Here is a 20,073-nt window from a genome sequence, read left to right on the forward strand (position 1 = left end):
TTCCCACCCAAGGGAGGAGTCTCCTCACAGACTCCCAGAAGGGATATATTAGAAGATCCTGCTGTTTGAAAGGAGGACTGGACTTCTGGAGTACAAAATGATTGACTGTCAGCCAGATGTCTCCATGCCAGTTGTGTCAGCCTCTGTGGTTTTAGATAAGGATACTTTACTCTATTTGCCACATCCCTGTCAGGCTGTTTAACTTTGGGGTTGATGAGTCAGACTGGGTTTAGCATAATTCAACACCAAAAGCAGCATGAAGCATGATACCACTTCTTAGTTCACCACTGATAACTTTGCAAAACAGGGCATTGTTTTACCTCATTCCAGGAACAGCATCCTACAGATGTGAAGCAATTGAAAAAGAGTAGCTTTCCTTAACTGTAGGCTTTTGAAGTTGCCTGGCAGAAAGGCTGTCCTGTGAGCCTTGAATTTAACACTGATTCTAAAAGAGTATTTTTCTGCAAATTGTAATAGAGGTAACACTGTATATTTAGCATCTATGCATTATGACAACTACAATGGTTTTATCTTAATAGGTGGAGAAAAGCAGCCTCTAATACAATATTTTTGGATTGCTGTGCTACTGAATGTTCTCATTTGGACACTTTCTGTCATGCTTTTGGAACACAAGTGACATCTATTTCTGCACTGTAGCAAGAACCCAAAAGCACCTTTCAAACCTAAATACTGAAATGGCACTACAGACCAGTCAAGACTGCTGAGCAATCAGTGGTCCAAAATGCTGTACTGGATGGCATGAATTTATAGGTGCAAGTCTGACATTCTCTCTTGCACACTACTATGACAGATCATGAGCTAAGGTGTAGCAAAGCTGTGGTAGTGGAAGATTTTTTTTCCCCTAAGTGAGTAGAAGCTACTGCAGGTGCTTAGCAGTTTTCTTTCTAAGGAAGCACTGCATGTACAGCTGGGTCTGGTGCAGATCAAGACACCTACTTTCTTTGGAGATTGGAAATGAATGGTGGAAGCTCATGGCTATTCAAGCCCCCCGGTACTTTTACAAGATTTAGGACTGAGCTCCTGCCCAGCTTATTATTGCATTTCAAAACTCTGCATTTTAAAAGTGGATATAGGGATCTTAACCTGAAGTTCTGTAAACTCATCTCTCCATAGTGTGATGTCATTGCATTGAGTAAGGTATTTCCAACATGCAGAAGGAAAATACTAAGAGGCTGCTGCTGGTTAAGTGCTGTACTGGGAGACTTGGGCTAAGATGTGACAAGTGCTTATTGGGCTGTCTTATTTTGTCATGTAAAGTTTGTTAAACATGTCATTGAGCCAGCAGCTGTTTGAGTATCTGTACTTCAGCCAGATACATGTAGTAGGTGGAGCGTGTGCCTTAGCTGGTGTCACCTGAGTTTTACTAGAGCTGTAAGCTGGTTCCTACTCTGGACAATTCTGAGTGACCAGCACATCTGTTCTGTAGTGAACACCGTTTTGTCTGACCCAGAGATTTGGCCACACTGAGATTTCTGAACAGAAAGCCAAAATACAGGCAAAGTGCCGAGAGCACAGACAGGCCTAGGTACAGGACAGTCTTTGTGGATCACTCTTACTCCAGGCCCTTACAGTCTCTCCCCATCTTTCTTGTAGGCTCCCTTCAGGTGCAGCACCTGGTGTTTGTAAAACACCTCTCTGGTGTTTTTGACAATTGTCTGTCAAGGAAATTAGTTGAGTTTTCTTGTCAAATCTAATAGACTTTTATATTCAAGCTTCTCTGCTGTGGGATTCATACTCAGAGACTGGTATTTGTGTCTTGATGCTTCCAGAAAGTGGATACAATCCCTGGATGTATAAAGAAAATGCCTATTCATCACCTCTTAGGCAATGGTAGCTGTGCAGGTGAAGGTCAGGCCAGACTGGCATAGCAGCCTTTTCAGCAATTCACCAGTTGAGCTGCTGCCAGCGTGAGCCCAGTCTCTAAATTTCCCTTGCATGCCTCAAGGTGTGCATCATAAGATTTGTGTTTGTTTGAAGGACAGGATTGAGCTGGTCTCCTGTACAGTGAGTATCAGGTGATGTTCTCTTTGCTGCTCATTGGTGACTTTAGGAGGGTCTGCAATAATACAGACATGCTGGGTAGAGAAGACATAAAAGAGTGTTTTCCTTTCAAACATGGGAACTGGTAAAAAAATTGTCTCTCACTGCCTGTATTCTCTTCAACCCAGGGAGGCTGTATGGAGCTGATGACTTCTTGCCTGTGTTGACGTATGTGCTAGCCCAGTGTGATATGCTGGAGCTGGATACCGAAATTGAATACATGATGGAGTTGTTGGATCCATCCTTGCTGCATGGAGAAGGTAATCTATTTATTTTTACTTGAACTGCCTGAAGGACTAGTGAGGGGGTGTCCTGTTTGAGTAGGAATCCTATTAAGGGGAGACCTAATTACGGTGATGTTGATAGTGTAACAAGAGAAGGTCATCATTATTTCCTCTGCTGGGTATCTTGCAGAGCACAAACCCCAGCAGCTGGAAAATCTGCTGCTGTGTATTGCTTTGTGAGCAAAAATGTTGTTTCCAATCCGTTTTGACTCAGCAGGCAAACATGTGCACTGTGCAGGTGCTGAATGGCCCTAGCCTTTTGTGCCTGAAAATTTCCAGAGAGGATTTATGGGGCAACAGCACTCAGCAAATTGTGAGGCATATAATAAGACTTGGGTTACATGCTCTGTGAAAACTTCCGGGGGACTTTGCACCTTTGTGAAAGTGCTTTTGAGAATATTACCCCCTTTTAATGATCTTTACTTCTTCCCAATATTTGCTTCTCATGAAGTTTTTTTATGAGCTCTAGCAGTATGTTTCCTGAGGCATTTCTAGAATGAAGGCTAAAGTCTGCTGGAGGCAAGGAAATCTGCCTCCTTGCTGTTTCCATGGTAGTATTTTTAATTAAGAAGTTTTCTGCAAGGCCTTGGTAGGCCCCAGGATCTAAAAGGTTTATGAGGAGGTTTGAAGGCTCTTCCAGCCAAGCTTAACTGTGTGTTTAGGTATATGTATATGTTTCCTGTTTGTGCTATATCCTGGCTTTCTGTAATTGCTGTATCCTCTTGCATGCCCCTATGCCTGTGAGAATTCATGCCATGATTCCTTCAATTTGGCACTAGTCTGTTCTGTCCGTGCTGTACAAAGCATCCTTGAGTGCATTGTTAGGAGTCTTAGCATGGAAAATACTTGATGTGAAGCTGGAGATCATTAACATGCTTGAAAAGTAGAAAGATTTACTGGACTATTAAGTCTTGTTTTGAATGCAGCAAAGATAGTCTGTCTATTGGCTGGGCTTGTCATAGGCATTAGTTCACCTCTGCTGTGCAGAAAAAATGTATAGGGCTTTGGAGTTGTGCATTTCAAATGTAATATATTGTCCAATTTGTCTAATGGGTCTTGCATGAATTTTACATGTTCATCTTGTTGCCAAGCTAAAGGCTGAGAGGGAGTGCTGGCACTAATACAGAAAATACTATGTGGGAATCAAATGCATATCTGAATGCCTCTGCGTAGACTGTGCTCTTAGCTGAACACTCCCACCCAAATAGTTGGCTTTAAAAAGAAAAGACAGCACGTCTTTTGTTTCTCCTGGTTGCTGCAGACTGTTGCTCCTGTTGAGATTTTTACTTTGGGATCCACAGCTTCTTTTGTACATTGGCAACTCTCTTGTGCCTTTAATTTGTTCTCTACTCATGTAATAAAGGGGAAGTGTGCAGGACTGTACACAACATCTCCTGAATTAGTTGGACATTCTGGGGAATGCTAAGAAGGTGGTAGATGAGTAGTTGTTTTAAAAATAAAGGCAACTCTTTGGGATGATTCCAGAGTACATGCTCAGTCTCACACTCAGTTGTTGCTTTATTGCCACTGAGGTTGGTTGCTTTTAAGTTGATGAACAGTGTTAGATTGTTTTTTAATTTGTTTCAACAGCCATGTTTATTTCATCCACCTCTGAAGCCTGGGAAGAAACTAAAACACTGTTAGAAAGTTGTTTAGGATAAAGCTGGAGTTCTAAGAAAGGAGGAGTAAGTACTCAGGAGTAAAGGAGTTACCAGAGTTTTCCTAGCTTTCACAGAGACAGGGCAAGTGAGAGTTTTAAAAGATTTTATTATATTATCAGTCATTTAAGGAAATGGCTTTCCTCAGCAGGAGTGGACTCAAGGCTCCACTGTGTAATATGCAGCACATGCAACCCCTGCATGTCTCTGAGCAGCTGAGAACACACCCTCCAGTGCTGTGCAGGCCAGGGAGGGTTTTCCTTTTATGTGTAAATATTCTGGCAACTTTTGTATCTATGTGTGTGGCTGGGTGCCTCTCTGTGTGTATTTATATATATCTCAAAGAAAATTGCCTGTACTTGTGACTGTGACCACTCTGAGAAGTTCTTCCTTTGCTGTCCTTCACAGGAGGCTATTATTTGACAAGTGCTTATGGAGCACTTTCACTGATCAAGAACTTCCAGGAAGAACAAGCTGCCCAGCTGCTCAGTTCAGAGGCCAGAGATACTCTCCGGCAGTGGCACAAGAGGAGGACAACAAACAGGACAATACCTTCAGTTGATGATTTTCAGGTAGAGCTTAGGGCTGAAATAGAAAATGGGATGATTGTGTTGCTGGAAACACCCATTTGAGAGGTATGATTCATAGCAAATTTCCTTGGTGCCACATGTGGAGTGAAACAGTGCTGAGATTACTGCTGTCAAATTTGCCTCTTTGAAATCTTTGCACTCTTTATTAAATAGACAGTTTCATTATGATGGTCTAAAGAAAACACTAAATAAGAGAGCTTTCTTACCTTCCCTTTTAAGTTACATGAAGCGAGGACAAACTGCATTGTATCTCAGATTCAGCTTTTTTGCATGCTTTATTGTTCAAAAGATCAAATCCAGATTTCCAGAGGTATAAATCAGCCTAGCTGCCCAGTAGCCAGTGATGACAAAGTAGGTAGCAGAGAGGAGAGGTGGGAGAAATGTTCCCTGACAGTTCTGAAGTTTAAGCAGGCAGCAGAGTTCTGTGATACGGGATGTCCTCACCTTTGTGTTTTGTTTTTTCTTTTTTGTCCCCTGTATTTTGTACTGCTCTTCTAGAGTAGGGCAGTACCTTCAACTGGAGAGTAACACAGCAGTGGTTATCACTTCATCTTCTGAAACCTGGCCTGCATCTCTTCCATCTGATTTGGACTGACTATTAAGGTGCAGCAGTTTGTGAGCTGAAAGAGGGGAGGGTATTGGAATTAGGAAGAGAGGATTTACTCCTTTTAGTTCAGCTGTCTGCAGTTAGGAAGAGGAGAAGCGATTACGAGCAATTCCAGTGCCCAAAACCTGTCTGTCTCCCTGAGATCCACGTTCTCTTCTCCTGACCTGCACTTCGGTGTCAGATTCCAGTAGCTGGAGTCTTTGTTCTTTCCAGCAAAACTCTGCATTTTCCATAGGAGCATCCAGCACCTTTATTTCTGCTGGGTGAGGAAATGACAGAAGATTCTTTCTGCAGGATTTTGTTGGAAGTTCCATCTTCTCTTTCTCTGCAGATGAACTTGATACAGACTCAGTGTTTAGTTGAATGCAGGAGGATGCAGGGGGCAGGGAAGAGCTGTCACCGAGTGTGTCCAGTGCTTCTCCTGCTCTTGTCTCTTTCAAAAGAGAGCCTCAAATTAGTGGATCCCACCACCCACAGGATGTGCTTGGCACAAATGCAAGTGTTTTGCTGTCTACTCAAAATGGTGATTTTTCTCTCTTCTCTCTCTGAGTCTTGCAGTCCTGAAATGGAGCACCTTGCCTACAACTGGCATGGAACATTTCTGCAGCTCCAGTCATCTTTCTACCAGGGAAACAGGATGGTGTGGTCATGGCATTTCTGTGCCACAGTCTCACAGCCTTGCTGGCTCTTGGGCCCTGGAGGCTGTCTTTCCACCTTCCCTAAATGTATGGAAAAGCAAAAACCCCAGTACTTTGATGACAATTAAATACAGCTTTCTGGGCATCTGTAAAAAAATTAAGCCTTTTCTTCCATCAATCCTGTCCATCTAAAAACTTGTGCTTTTCAAAACAGGTCTTGTGAGTGGTAGCTGCATTAAAAATTAATTTTAGTATGTTTTGCCCTATTTGGGGCTGGGTTTTTTCTACAAGTTCTTCAAACCAGGTAAAAAAAAAAAGGCTTCGTTCTGTTCAGTCCCATTTTAAAAATCTGTTGCAGAGCTTTAGTGTTCAGTCTTTGTCATATAAAGAAATACTTGATTAGACAAAAGTGCTCTTTGGAACTTAAGTCATTGGAAGGTTCTTCTCAGTCCTAGCTTTTAACAGCTTGTTTCTGTAAGAGGTAAACTTCTACCATTGGAATTTCGCACACTTAATTTATTCAGCATACAAACCATGGGTGCCAGCTCAGTCAATAAACAACTCTTTCTCGCTGTAATTTTTTCCACCTCCTTCAATCTTACTGCATTTTAATCTTTAATTCCAACTATTTTTTTCTTTTAAAACTGTCTCTGGTTTAGAGACAGTTTTAGGAGAAAATGCTCTAGAATTAACATTTTCTCTAAAGAAAATGGGTTTTGGCACTTCCTTCCCACCAATATGAAAGGAATTTCTTGGATGAAAGTGACAAAAACCATCTGTTTGACAAAGTGCCCACAGGGCAGGCAGGGAGAAAATTAATAACTGTTAGGTATTGAAGCTCCTTGCTGCTAGTGGATTTAGAGTTCCCTCTTTAGCTGCCCTGGCCACCCCTGAGGTCCAGAGCTGGGATGCAGCGTCCGGCTCCCACCAGTGGTCTGGTTGTTGAGCCAAAGTGAGCTGAGCAGTTCCAGAGGAAGCCATAGAAGCCACCAGAGGATTGCTGTTGCAGTCCTGTGAAAACTTCTTGCCTCAGCTGACTAAAACCAAGGTAGCCAAAAGCAGAAATGTAACTCCCTCCATGCCGCAAACCCAAGCACACAGGGGAATGAGTGCCTGAACACAACCTGCGCCAGAGTTCCCCTAGCTCCCACTCCTCCTCTGGACCCAGCTTAAAGTTCCAGGACCCATTTCTGGGCATAAAGCAGACGATAGGGTAATACAGTAGTATCATAACATCACTCCAAGAGAAAAACAAACAGGGAGCAGATGAAACTGCATTTCCCTGTAGGTCCTATTTAGAATGTATCTGTTACCAGAGTTGTGGGTGTGAGTTTCTACAGGAGAAGAGATCCAGCTTTTGCATCAAGATCAGGTGCATTTACTCAATTGGTGCAGAGTAAATTTTCTTTCTGAATCCCTGTAAAAAAAACGAAATGCTATCCTGTAAAGCTGGGTTAGGCCAGGCTTAGACACCAGACTGCAGCTCATGGGATGGCCATAATATCCAGAAATCACCAGGGTGTGTTTCACAGCTAGAGCAGGGAGAAGCTTGCTTTTTGTTGCTGGCTTTTCAGTTTTCAAAGGCTAAGGGTTTTTCAAGTTCCTGATGTCTACTTTCTTGTTCACAGAACTACCTTCGTGTTGCATTCCAGGAAGTTACCAGTGGCTGTACAGGAAAGACTTTGCTAGTAAGGCCATATATCACTACTGAAGATGTATGTCAGCTCTGTGCTGAGAAGTTTAAAGTGGCAAATCCAGAAGAATACAGACTGTTTCTTTTTGTTGATGACACCTGGCAACAACTGACAGAGGATACCTACCCTCAGAAGATCAAGGCTGAGTTGCACAGCCGTCCACAGCCCCAGGTCTTTCACTTTGTCTACAAGCGTGTTAACAGTGACCCATATGGGGCCATTATTCAGAACAGCAATAACTCAGCTGCTTAAAGCCAGGAGCCTGTCATTTTTATATCTGTTCCTTGGTAATTGTTACAAACATCTTTGTTGGCTGCCTTCCTTAGGAGCTAAAACATGTCTTAAACCTTAAGTGCCTGGTAAAATATGTGCTGACATTTCTGGTACTGCTTACAGGACCCAGGGGCACTGTGCATGTGGCCAGTTATGCAGAATATATCCACCAGCATGTCTGAGGAGACAACCTATGAGGTTGCATTTCTTGTACCATGGGCTCTTTTTTAGCATATTCTACTGCGGCCTTTCACAGGTCTTGGCTGTAGTGTGCAAAATACGATTTTCTTCCACTCCTTGTTTTCCCAGCTGTCATTTGCATTTGAATCTGTGCATCTGTGAACTGGCTGGGGTGAGTTCAGTTTCACTAGCAGGAGTTTGACAAGACTGTCCGATGCAGGGCATCAGTTCACTCAGCATTACCTGGATGGTTGCATCCTTGCCTAATATTTTTGATTACAGAAAATCATCATGTTTATATATATATATATATATATATATATATATATATATATTTTATAGCAGTTGCAGGTAAACTGTCAGGGCTGGTTTTTGAAATATTTTTTTAACTAAAATGTTCTATAATTATGCATGTGATTTTTAACATTTAATACACAAGAATAAATCTCTTGCTGGTTTTAGAGTCTTGCACTGATAGTCTGTGTGGTTTTTCTTCTTTACCTGTTCCAGGAGTGTTCTTAGGAAACCTCTGTACCCTCGAGGCAGTTTTGCTGTCTGTTCTCAATTGTCTGCGGAAAATCAGACCATCTTATTCATTGAGCTGTGCAAAATACATCTTAACCTCTCATCACATTCATTATGAGCACTGAGGGGAAGAGAACCAATAAAGGTGAAATTTCCCTGAGAAAGGAGATCAGGGTGTTCACTGGTAGCATGGACTGGGATTAGAGCTGAGCTGAGCACATCATCTATTCAGCTTTCACCTCATGTTTTCTCAGGGGGTTTATGGCTCTGCCAAAAGACGGTTGTTAATTAATGAGTCCCAGGCCAAGCCATGACAATAACCTGTTCTGTTAGAGCTGGTGTTTTTTTGGCATGTGCATCAGCCACACTCTCTAAGAAGTCTTGGGCTTTGTTTCTGATTTTCTTTCAGACTTATATCCAACTATCATCCCCTTTTCTTCTCTTTGTCTGGTGTGTCTTGTGTTCCTTTGTCCTGTGTTCCCTTTCACTTTCATTCTCTTGTTCTTCTTTTTCTTTTAAGAAAAAAATGCTCAATATTTAATAAACTTTGCTCAGTCCCTCTCCCTGTCCTAATTTTTGTCTCCCTCCCTCTCCTTGCCTGCATCTTTATCTTTCCTTCTTTGTTCCTCTTTTTTCCCTTTGTCCTACACCAGGACTGTATTTCTTTGTCTCTCTCACTGTCCCTTTGCCTGTACCTGTCTGTATCTTATGCCCAGTCCTTCACTCTCATTGTACCTTTTTCTTGATAAGCCTCTGTCCTGCTGGCCATGCCTCTCTTTCTCTATTCCTGCCCTGCGCGTTGCCCGCCTTTCTCCCACCAGCAGGTGCCGTGGTCATTGCTGCTCTCTGTTTCCCTCTTTGTATCCATCTGTCTTCACCATGTGTTTGGCCCTCTGTCTTTTTCTCTGTGCCTCACTCATGTTCCTCTTTTATTCTGTGTGGCACTGTGATGCTTTCCATACCATTGTTTCTCACTGGATGCACATGGAGTGTACCACTCCGTGTCCCTGTTCTTTTTTAATCAGTCTCTGTAATGCTGCCCATCCCAGTTTGGGGTATTTTGTGTGGGTTTTTTTTTGTTTGGTTGGGTTTTTTTGTTTTTGTTTTTTGTTTTTTTTTTTTTTTGTTTGTTTGGTTGGTTTTGTTTTTGTTTTGTTTTGTGTTTTTTTGTTGGTTTGGTTTTCTTTTTTTGAGGGTTTTTTGGGTTGTTTTGGTTTGGTTTGGTAGTTTTGTTTTTGTTTGTTTGTCTTTTTGTTTGATTGGTTTTTTGCCTTACTTGTATTCCTTTTTTATCCTTGGTGGCTCTGTGGTGACACCTGTGTGCCATTGTTTCTCTACTGGATCCTTGTGTCCCGTTCCCTGTCCCTGTTCTTTTTTATTCCCTTACTGCCATGCGTCCCATCCCAGATTTTGTTCTTGTTGTTTTTTGTTTGCGCTTTTTTTAAAATAATTTTTTCAATTTCATTCTGCACCCCGTTCTTACTTTTCTTCCTGTGCTCTCTCTGCTGCCACTCCCTCTTTCTGCCTCTCACCTGTGACTGTGGGGCTGGGGAGGAAACTTCTGGGGGCTGCCTCCCATTCTTATTGCAGCCGAGTCCCTTTTGGTGGGGGGTGTACACATAGAAAGGGCTTGAATAAAGCACCACGCTGCTGTCCAGGGCAGTTTGATTCATTCTGTACTTTCTCTGGGGGTGAGGAAAAAAGGCTGAGGGGGAGGGGGTGGAGACTCAGAGGCTGTGATGTCATTTGGGTCACCCCAAGGTCCCTAGGAGAGAGAGCCACGCTGTGGTGGAGGAACAGGTGAGTGGGGAATGAGGAGGGGTCGTGCTGGGTTGCCCTGGGTTCCCTGGGTGGGAAAGTCCTTGAAGTAGCCAAGCTGAGCTGTTTCTGAGAGTTCCAAGCATCTTGTCCTTAGGATTCTTGACATAGTATTTAACAAGTTACTATCAAGTTGAAACAGTATCTAGTGGATTTGTTAAAATGGTAGAAATGTTTTTTCACCTGGAACTGTTTTGGGATAAGCAACCTTCCTTAATGTCAGAATTATTTGGTCTTCCTTCTTTTCTCATTTTTATTCTAGATTGCTGAGCATTGGGGAGAAGATTTGGGATAAAGAAGTGAAAGGCACAAGGGAAGCTCCACAGTCCTGAGGCAATACTTTAGTCATGTGCAGCTTCTGAACCGAAATAATAATCTTGGCTGCCACAGAAACCTTCTGAAGCTGGAAGGGACAGGGAAGACAATTCCAGGATCTGTGAGAGGTGCTTTCTCCCAGATCTGGATGGCATTGAGGTCGGAACAAGTTCCAAATTATCCTTGTGTGTCTCCTGTTGCTAGTCCAGGACTAAGTCAGTGTTCCCTGAGTGGCTGCAGCTCCCTGAGTGTGGAGGGAAGAAGCCTGTGATGGAGGATGAGAGAAAGCTCCATGCTGGTTGCTGTGTCCTTGGTGGGCACAGAACTCTGGCCAGATGGGTTAGTGAGTATTGAAAAGGGCCCCCTTTGTGTTCAGGGGCCCCCTTTCCCTGTGAAACAAACCTTGCCACCGCAGGTTCCTGATGTCAGTTTGCAGGATGTGCTTGGGATTGTCAGGCCAGCACAAGGCCAAAGTGGTAACAGGTTGGGTCCAGGAGGCACCAGTGCCATTTATACTTTTTGGAGGCAGTTACCCACTCAGGGCCACAGGCCCCTGAACATAAACGCCAGCACTTTTCCCTGTGAAACAAACCTTGCCACCCCAGGTTCCTGATGTCGGTTTGCAGGATGGGCTTGGAACTGTCAGTGCAGCACAAGTTTGAGGTTGTGGCAGGTTGTCTCTGGGACATTTCCTTCACTGTTCGCAATTTTTGGAGTTGGCCGACCACTGAGGTCCACATGCCCCTGTCTATGAAAGTTGGCCATGTTCCCTGTGAAACAATGCTCATCAACCCAGGTTCCTGATGTCATTTTGCAGGGTGTTCTTGGGACTGTCAGGGAAGCACAAGATCCAGATGGTGGCAGGTTGCATACGGGATACATCCTGCACCCTTCCGATTTTCAGGAGGCAGCCACCCAGTCAGGGCACAGGCCCCTGAACACAAACGTCACCCCTTTCCCTGTGAAAAAACATCACCACCCAAGGTTCCTGATACCTTGTTTGTAGGATGCACTTGGGACTGTCAGGGCAGCACAAGTTCTAGGTGGTGGCAGGTTGGGTCTGGGTCACATACTTCGCTGGCAGCTGTGTACTCAGGGCCATAGGCGCCTGAACACAAATGCCGGCCCTTTTTCCAGTGAAACAAACTTTGCCACCCCAGGTTCCTGACATCAGTTTCCAGGATGTGCTTGGGACTGTCAGGTCAACAGAAGTTCCAATTGATGGCAGGCTGGTTCTGGGGCACATCCTTCAGCGTCCATAATCTCTGGAGTCTTCCAAAACACTGAGGGACACAGACCCGAGAAGACAAACGACAGGCATGTTCCCTGTGAAACAATGCTTGTCACCCCAGGTTGCTCATGTCAGTTTGCAGGATGCGCTTGGGAATGTCTGGACAGCACAAAATTGAGATGGTGGCAGGTTGAGACTGGGACACATCCTTCAGCGTTCAGCTATTTTGGAGGCCGTTGCCCATTCAGGGCTACAGGCCCCTGAACACCAACGCCAGCCCTTTTCACTACAAAATAAAACTTTCCAATGCAGGTTCCTTATGTCAATTTGCAGGATTTGCTTGGGACTGTCAGGCGGCACAAGTTCCAGGTGGTGGGAGGTTGGGTCTGGGACACATCTTGGGCCATTGGGATTTTTGGAGGCGGTCGCCCTTTCAGGTACACAGGCCCGTCTCTGCGAATGCCGGCTCTTCCTGTGAAACAAACCTTTCCACCTCCTTTCCTGATGTCAATTTGCTTGATGCGCTTGGGACAGTCAGGGCAGCACAAGTTCCAGGTAGTGGCAGGTTGGGTTTGGGACACATCCTTCGCCATCCAGAATTTTTGGACTCTGCCCTGCAGTCAGGGCAACAGGCCCCTAAATACGCCAGCCCTTTTCCCTGTGAAACAAAACTTTCCACCACAGGTTCCTGATGCCAGTTTGCAGGATGGGCTTGGAACTGTTAGGGCAGCACAAGTTTGAGGTGGTAACAGGTTGGATCTGTGACACATCTTTCACCATTTGGGTTTTTTGGAGGCAGCTGGCCACTTCAGGGCCACAGGCCCCTGAACAGGAACGCTGGCCATGTTCCCTGTGGAAAAATGCTCACCACCTCACATTCCTGATGTCAGTTTGCAGGATGCACTTGGGACTGTAAGAGCAGCACAAGTTCCAGGTGATGGCAGGTTGTGTCTGGGACACATCCTGTGCCATTTGTATATTTTTGAGGCGGCAGCCCATTCAGGGCCACAGGACCCTGAACACGAATGCTGGCCCTTTTCCCTGTGTAAGAAACCTCACCTCTGCAGGTTCCTGATGTCAGTGTGCAGGATGGGCTTGGGACTTACAACACGGCACAAGTTCTAGGTGGTGGCAGGTTGTATCTGGTACACATCCTGCACCGTTCGTATTCTTCGGAGGTGGATGGCCACTCAGGGCTACAGGCTGGTGACAATAAATGTTGGCCAATTTCCCTGTTAAATCTCACCACCCCAGGTTCCTGATGTCAGTTTGCAGGATGGGCTTGGGACTGTAAGGACACCACAAGTTCAGGGTGGTGACAGGTTGGGTCTGGGACACATTCTTCACCATTCAGATATTTTGGAGGTGGTTGCCCCTTCAGGGCCACAGGCCCCTGAACATGATCGCCGGCCATTTTCCCCTATGAAACAAAGTTTGCCACCCCAAGTTCCTGATGTCAGTTTGCAGAATGCACTTGGGACTGTATGGGCAGCTCAAGTTCCAGCTGGTGGCAATTTGGGTCTCGGAAAATTCCTTTGCCATTCTGATTTTTTAGAGGTGGCCGCCCATTCAGGGGTGCAGGCCCTTGAACACCAAACCAGCCTCATTCCCTGTGAAACGAAACTCGCCAACCCATGCTCCACAGGTCAGTTTGCAGGATGCGCTTGGGACTTTCAAGGCAGCAGAAGTTCCAGGTCGTGGCAGGTTGTGTCTGGGACACATCCTTCATCGACTGGAATTTCAGGACGCAGCCGACTACTTAGGGTCACAGGCACCTGGATACAAATGCTGGACATGTTCCCTGAGAAAAAATGCTTGATCCACCAGATTCCTGATGTCAGTTTGCAGGATGTGCTTGGGACTGTCAGAGCAGCAAAAGTTCCAGGTGGTGGCAGGTTGAACCTGGGATACATCCTTTGTTATTCTGAGTTTTGGAGGCGGCTAACCATTCAGGGCCACAGGTCCCTGAATACCAATGCTGGCCGTGTTCCCTGTGAAACAATGCTTGCCACCCCAGGTTCCTCACGTCAGTTTGCAGGATACGCTAGGGACTGTATAGGGCTGTGCAAGTTCCAGGTGTTGGAAGATTGGGTCTGGGAAACATCCTCTGCCATTTGGATTTTTGAGGCAGACACCCAATCACAGCTACAGGCCCCTGTCCACGTACTTCAGACATTTTCCCTGTAAGACACACCTTGCCACCTCAGGTTCCTTATGTCAGTTTGCAGGATGTGCTTGGGACTGTCAGGGAAGCACAAGTTTCAGGTGGTGGCAGGTACAGTCTGGGATACATCCTGCGCTGTCCGGAATTTCAGGAGGCAGCTGCCAATCAGGGCCACAGGCTCCTGAACACAATACTGGACATGTTCCCTGTGAAACAAAACTCATAATCCCATGTTCTTGCTGTCAGTTTGCAGGATGTGCTAGGGACTGCCAGGGTAGCACAAGAGCCAGGCAGTGGCTGGTTGAGACTGGGACACTTCCTTTGCTGTTCACATTTTTTTGGAGGTGGCTGCCCATACAGGGCCACGGGCCCCTGAACACGAATGCTGGCAATGTTCCCTGTGAAACAAACTTTCCCACCCCAGGTTCCTGGTGTCAGTTTGCAGGATGCGTTTGGGACTGTCAGGTCAACAAGATTTCCAGGTGGTGGCTGGTTGAGACTGGGACAATTCCTTCACCATTTGGAAAATCAGGAGGCGACTGACGACCCAAGACCACACAAAGGCTTCTGAATGTGAACCACACCCATGTTCCCTGTGAAACAAAACTTGCCACCCTGGGTTCTTCATGCCAGGATACACCATCCATTTTGCAGGATGCAATTGGACAGCCAGGGCAGCACAATTTCCAAGTGGTGGCAGGTTGGGCCTGAGACACATCCTTCACCATCCGGAATTTCAGAGGGCAGCCGACCACCCAGTAGAACTGACTCCTGAACATGAACCCCACCCATGTTCTCTGTGATACAAAACTTGCCGCCCCAGGTTCCTGTTATCAGTTTGTAGGATGCACTTGGGACTGTCAGGGCAGCACAAGTTCCGAGGGGGGCAGGTTGGGTCTGGGACACATCCTTTGCCATCCAGAATTTCTGGAGACAGCTGCCCCTTCAGGGCCACAAGCACCTGAATACGAATGCTGGCCCTTTTATTTGTGAAACAAATCTCGCTACTGGGTTATTGATGACAATTTGCAGGATGTGCTTTGGGACTGTCAGGGCAGCAAAAGTTCCAGGTGGTGGCAGGTTCTATCTGGAACATATCCTGCACAGTTGGCAGATTTTGGAGGCGGCCAACCACTCAGGGCCACAGACTCCTGAATACGAAGCCCACCCATGTTCTCTTTGAAACAAAACTCACCACCCTGGGTTCTTCATGTCAGTTTGCAGGATGTGCTTTGGGACTGTCAGGGCAGCAAAAGTTCCAGGTGGTGGCAGGTATGGTCTGGAACACATCCTGCGCTGTCCGGAATTTCAGGAGGTGACTGTCCATTCTGGGCCTCAGTCTCCTAAACATGAACTCCGGCCATGTTGCCTGTGAAACATAACTCGCCAACCTGGGTTCCTGAAGTCCGTTTGCAGGATGTGGTTGGGACTGTCAGGGCAGCACAAGTTCCAGGTAGTGGCAGGTTGGGTCTGGGACACAGCTGTCATGGTTTGACACGGAAGAGAATTTTCTCAGGAAGCTGGGGTCAAACCAATCAATGGTCAGGTCTGGATATTGGCATCTGGAGTGGCCACTAAAGGCTGGACACTCCTCTGAGAGACAGAGGGGTTAAAAGCAGAACTCCCAGGGGAACTTGTTTTCTTTGGTTCCGGTCATCAGAGAGTGCAGACCCTCCCCCGCCCAGCCATGGGAAGCCATGGGGAAGCCATGTGGCCTAGCTGAGGTAGGCCGAAGGGTGGGAGGACTGGAACCCTGGAATTGGGCCAGCTCCTGTGGACGGAAGGGTGGAGGAAGGCTGAGATGTCTTTGTTCCTCCCCCCTCCCCCCGCAGAGGGGAAGAGATAGAGAGCTTGAAGACACCTGGAGATTCTCCAGCCATGGAGAAGGAGAAGGGCAGGGGGCGGAGGTGAAGGTGTCCAGTCGTGGGAGCTGAGGTCTGGGCTGAGAGCTGTCTGGGGAATCAGGACTTTTAACCCTTCCTTGTGAAATGAAGGCTTTGTGAAATATTACTCCTCCTCATTTTGAAAGAGAAGAAGAGAGACAGCCTGGGACCTGAGATGTTAGGAAAAGAAGGCTGTGGGGGAGATGATGGAGTGACTTTTGGCTGGCCTTCTCTTGTTAGCCATAGACTGAACCAATTTCTCCTCCAAGAGAGACTTCATTTTAGGGGGATGCATGGTGAGCCAAGAGACCTGCTTCAGCAGCTGAGAGCAACTGGAGTGGAGTGAACAGAGAAAAGTTGAGGAGGGTTGTGGTGATGCCCCCTGTGTTCAGAGAAGAAGAAGAGAAGAAGAAGAGAAGAAGAAGAGAAGAGAAGAAGAAGAGAAGAAGAAGAGAAGAAGAAGAGAAGAAGAAGAGAAGAAGAAGAGAAGAAGAAAATCTCTGTTCTTGGATCCTCAGCCCCTGGGGGAAATGGGGGGGACTATGATCCCAAAAATGAGAAACTGAACTGTTGTCTTTGGTTCTTGGCAAAGCATCCTTGAAAAGAAACCCTATGAGCAGTCTCTCCATCCATGGCGGTGAGGGCACTGTGCATGGAAAGGAGAGTGTCACCATGGCAGATTTTTTCCGGGAAGTACCATGTGTGACATGGAAACACAAATATTGGCAGCTGTGTTTCTTGGGGGGTCTGTGGCACAGGAGACTCCTCTCTCACTTGATGGACTGAGTATTGATTGTCTGAAGGGTGGGAAACTGATTGAGGAATGTTTTGGAAGGTTTTCATTCTGGATTTAGTTTGTGTGTGTCTTTCATAGTAGTAGTTTAATAATTTTTTTTTTCCTTTGTCATTAAGCTTGGGCCTGCTCTGCTCTGTTCCTGATCGCATCTCACAGCATTTATTTGGGAAGATGCATTTTCATGGGGGCACTGGCATTGTGCCAGTGTCAAACCATGACAACATTCTTCATTGTCCAGAATCTCAGGAGGTGGCCAATGACTCAGAGCCACAGGCCCCTAAACATGAAAAAGGAAACAGCAGTTTCTTTGGAATATGCATCAAATCCAAGTTTCAGGGCAAGACTGGGATAAGTGAGCGGTGCTGGTACAATTTCTCCTTCCAAAACCTAGGGGGAAAGCTTTTCGCTAAGATTTAGATGACTAGAGACTCTGGAGCTGTCCGAAGGGAAGTGCTGCTCCCCGGCTTATTTCGGCAGAAGCAGCCCTCTGGAGCGTACAGCTGCCACTCAAGTCGTCTGTGTGTGAAATAGTCGCTTTTCGCCACCGGGAGCCCAAAAGCGCGTAGCTGGTAAAAGACGAAGAACGAAGCTGCAAAGAAGTGGGCATGTGTGCGCAGCCTTCAGACTGCTAGATGACAGTGACTGCATCTTTCCTGCCTCTTCAGTTCACTGTTAGCATGCATATGGAAGGCATTCCAGGACATCTTTCCTGGGTTTTTACTCCATCCTGATACAGCCCTCCTTGGAAATTCTTGCTCGTCCCCTGAGGCTGTGAGATTCAGAGAACTTGATGGCAGCTGCAGGAACGAAGGGCCACAGTAAGTTTGTCGAGAAGCAAAACCTAGCCAGCAGCTTGTTCGTGAGAATGATCAGCTGCTGGATTTTTGCAATTGCCTTCACAATTCTGCCTACACAGAGAAGCCCAGTGGTCTGCTGCTTCAATCTTTTCCTTGTGTGAATTGCACAGTACTGAAGCTGAGCCAGGCTAATCAGCTTTGCCGCTTTTTAGCATCTGTGCTCCACCCATGGAAAAAGCTGCTTTTAAGGGGAGGCTGGAATGGAAGAATCCCAGGCCCTCCCAGCATGTTCCCACTCACTCCCAGTTGCCCCCAGCTCGGTCCCAGTTCTCTGCTGCACGGTCCCGATTGTTCCCAATGTGGTTCCAGTCCCCCGAGTATGGTAACAGATACTACCCATAGATCCCAATTGCCCCCAGCATGTCTGTAATCATTTCCAGGCACTACCAGTGGCTCCAGTAAGGTGTTAGTTATCCAAGTATGATCCCCCAGTCATGGCCAGAATATCCCAGTTGCCTGAAGCATGCATCCAGTCATTCCCAGATCCTGCAACTGGCTTGCAGCATGATCCCAGTTTCTGTTGTTCCAAGTAGCCCAAAGTATGAGCCCAGTTGTTGCTCTGATTTTTAAAAGTATTACATTTTCTTTTATAGGTCTTTGGAAAGTTTTAAAGTTCTCATGAAACTTATTTAGCCTTCTGATAAGATTTTCATATTTGAGAGTCAGTGGTCCCACACTATTTCATGTAGAAATAGAATAGTTTGCATCTTTCTCTGTGGGTGGAGAGAAATGATTGATTGGTCTTTGGACCAGTGTGGTTGGAGAGGTAGTAATTCTGCCCTCCAACCCACAGTCAACTTTGGAATTCTAGAAATACCAGATGTTGGAATAAAACTGACTCTTTCTCTTTTGATGTCCCAAGCTGCTGTCCCTCCTTTCTTGTCCAATAGCGACATCTGTTGGCACCGCATGTGTCACCTGTGGGTGACATCTTGATTAACCCTCTCTCTCCCGGCCCTGACTGCAGCCTTTGTGGGCATGTCTGCTTCTATGAGGCCTGATGGCAGCTGCGAACAGAGGCAGCCTAGAGGAGCAGAGCCCTGTGTCCCCCCAGAAGCCCAAAGTGGGTGGCCCAGAAAGGGCGGGAGCGCTGCCATTGGCAGGACACTCAACAGCCTGGAGAGGGGAGGGGGGGGACTCCTTGGAGTCCCTGCAGCCCAAAGCTGAGAAGAAGGGGAGAAGGGAATCCGGAAGCCCAAAAATCCCTGGCATCCCTAAACAGGGAGACGCAAGAGGGGGGAGATTTTCGCATTCCTGGGACTTCCAGCAGCCTGGGGAGGGCAGGGACCAAGGAGCAGGGAGACCCTGAGTATAAGTGTGACCCCCAGCAGCTGGGACAGGGGTAAGCCCGAACACCAAAGGGGAGGGACCAGGGATGGAGAACTCCAGGGAGGCTTTTCCAGGGCTGAATCTTGGTATTCAGGAGGTTTTAGTGACCCCAGATGGCCAGTGACTTCCAGAGATGGACTTGGGCAGAGGGACCTTCCAAGTCAACATGCTTATCCCTTCTTTTCCCCAAACCAGGATTTACCATTCCCAAGCCCTTGGAGGCTGCAAGGAAGAGGAAGATGCCCCAGGATACCCAGGCAGGTGAGGAGGAAGTCACCACCCCTTTCCTCTCTCCTGCTCCATGTCCCACCCGGCATGGCCCCCCGGCTGCAGGACAACCCCTCTGATTACACCGTCCTGCCAGGGAAGCACTGGGGAGATCTCCTACCCTCTGGCATGGAGGCAAATCTAATCCACTCCTTGTCTTTCATCCCCCAGGCAGTCAGGAGCTGAGGATGGAGACCAGAGAGGACAAATCCACGTGGCAGAACCTTCTGGAAGAGGCCATTTTGAGAGGCTCCACAGCACAGGAGCCAATGGGGAGGAAAAGCCCTGGAGATCCCGCACAAGGAGGGGCTGCAAAGGCAGATTGTGGGGATCTGAGGAGGAAAGACCTACTGTCCTGTTTTAGGGCAAATTTGGGAGAAAACCTTCAGGAGGAGCCCCCCCCAGACAGCAAACCCCCACAGGCCCTCCCCCCACCTGGTTCAGGAAGAATTTCCTTGGAGAGAATTGGAAAACAAAAACCCTGTTTTTTAACAGACAGAAACAGTCCCCAGCACCAAAAATGAACATCAGAGTACAAAAACCTTTTCACCACTCTGAAGAGATGACAAATTCAGAAAGTCTCTCGTGGGAGTGGTCACTCAGTTCTCGGTCTCTGGCGTTGGGGATGGCTGCTGCAGGTCACAGAATGCAGGCTGTTGGTGTCTCTTGGTGTTTCCCAGGTCCCAGTCTGGAGCAGGTTGGAATAGTATTTAGAAAAAGGAAAGAAAAAAAACCAAAGGCAAAAGCAAAAAGCGGGAGCAAGAGCAAAGAGCCAGCCAGCAAGCAAGCAAGCCCTATCCACTCTCCTAGACACAGAGCGTGGGGGGAGGTGAGCCAGCTGCTAACAAGACAAAACAAACCTTCACTTTCTGGCGCCAGTCCGGAAGGCACAGAACAAAGCAC

General features: G+C 46.7%; 1 protein-coding gene across 5 annotated transcripts in view; it reads left to right on the top strand.

Moving 5' to 3' along the window:
* The window catches only part of RIN2 (Ras and Rab interactor 2), a 90,395-nt gene extending 70,636 nt beyond the window's left edge, over nt 1–19,759 (top strand). For 3 of the 5 annotated variants that reach the window (XM_021543342.2, XM_021543341.2, XM_077782014.1), the window contains 3 exons: nt 2,190–2,321; nt 4,412–4,575; nt 7,467–8,456. In XM_021543342.2, coding sequence (XP_021399017.2) covers nt 2,190–2,321; nt 4,412–4,575; nt 7,467–7,784 — 614 coding nt within the window. In that variant the 3' untranslated portion in view covers nt 7,785–8,456. Of the gene's footprint in view, nt 1–2,189; nt 2,322–4,411; nt 4,576–7,466; nt 8,457–19,098 lie in introns of those variants that run through there. The other 2 variants (XM_077782015.1, XM_077782013.1) reach the window with 2 other exon arrangements.
* The last annotated feature ends 314 nt before the right edge of the window (nt 19,760–20,073 follow it).

Source organism: Lonchura striata, chromosome 3 (assembly GCF_046129695.1).
Source record: "Lonchura striata isolate bLonStr1 chromosome 3, bLonStr1.mat, whole genome shotgun sequence".
NCBI lineage: Eukaryota > Metazoa > Chordata > Aves > Passeriformes > Estrildidae > Lonchura > Lonchura striata.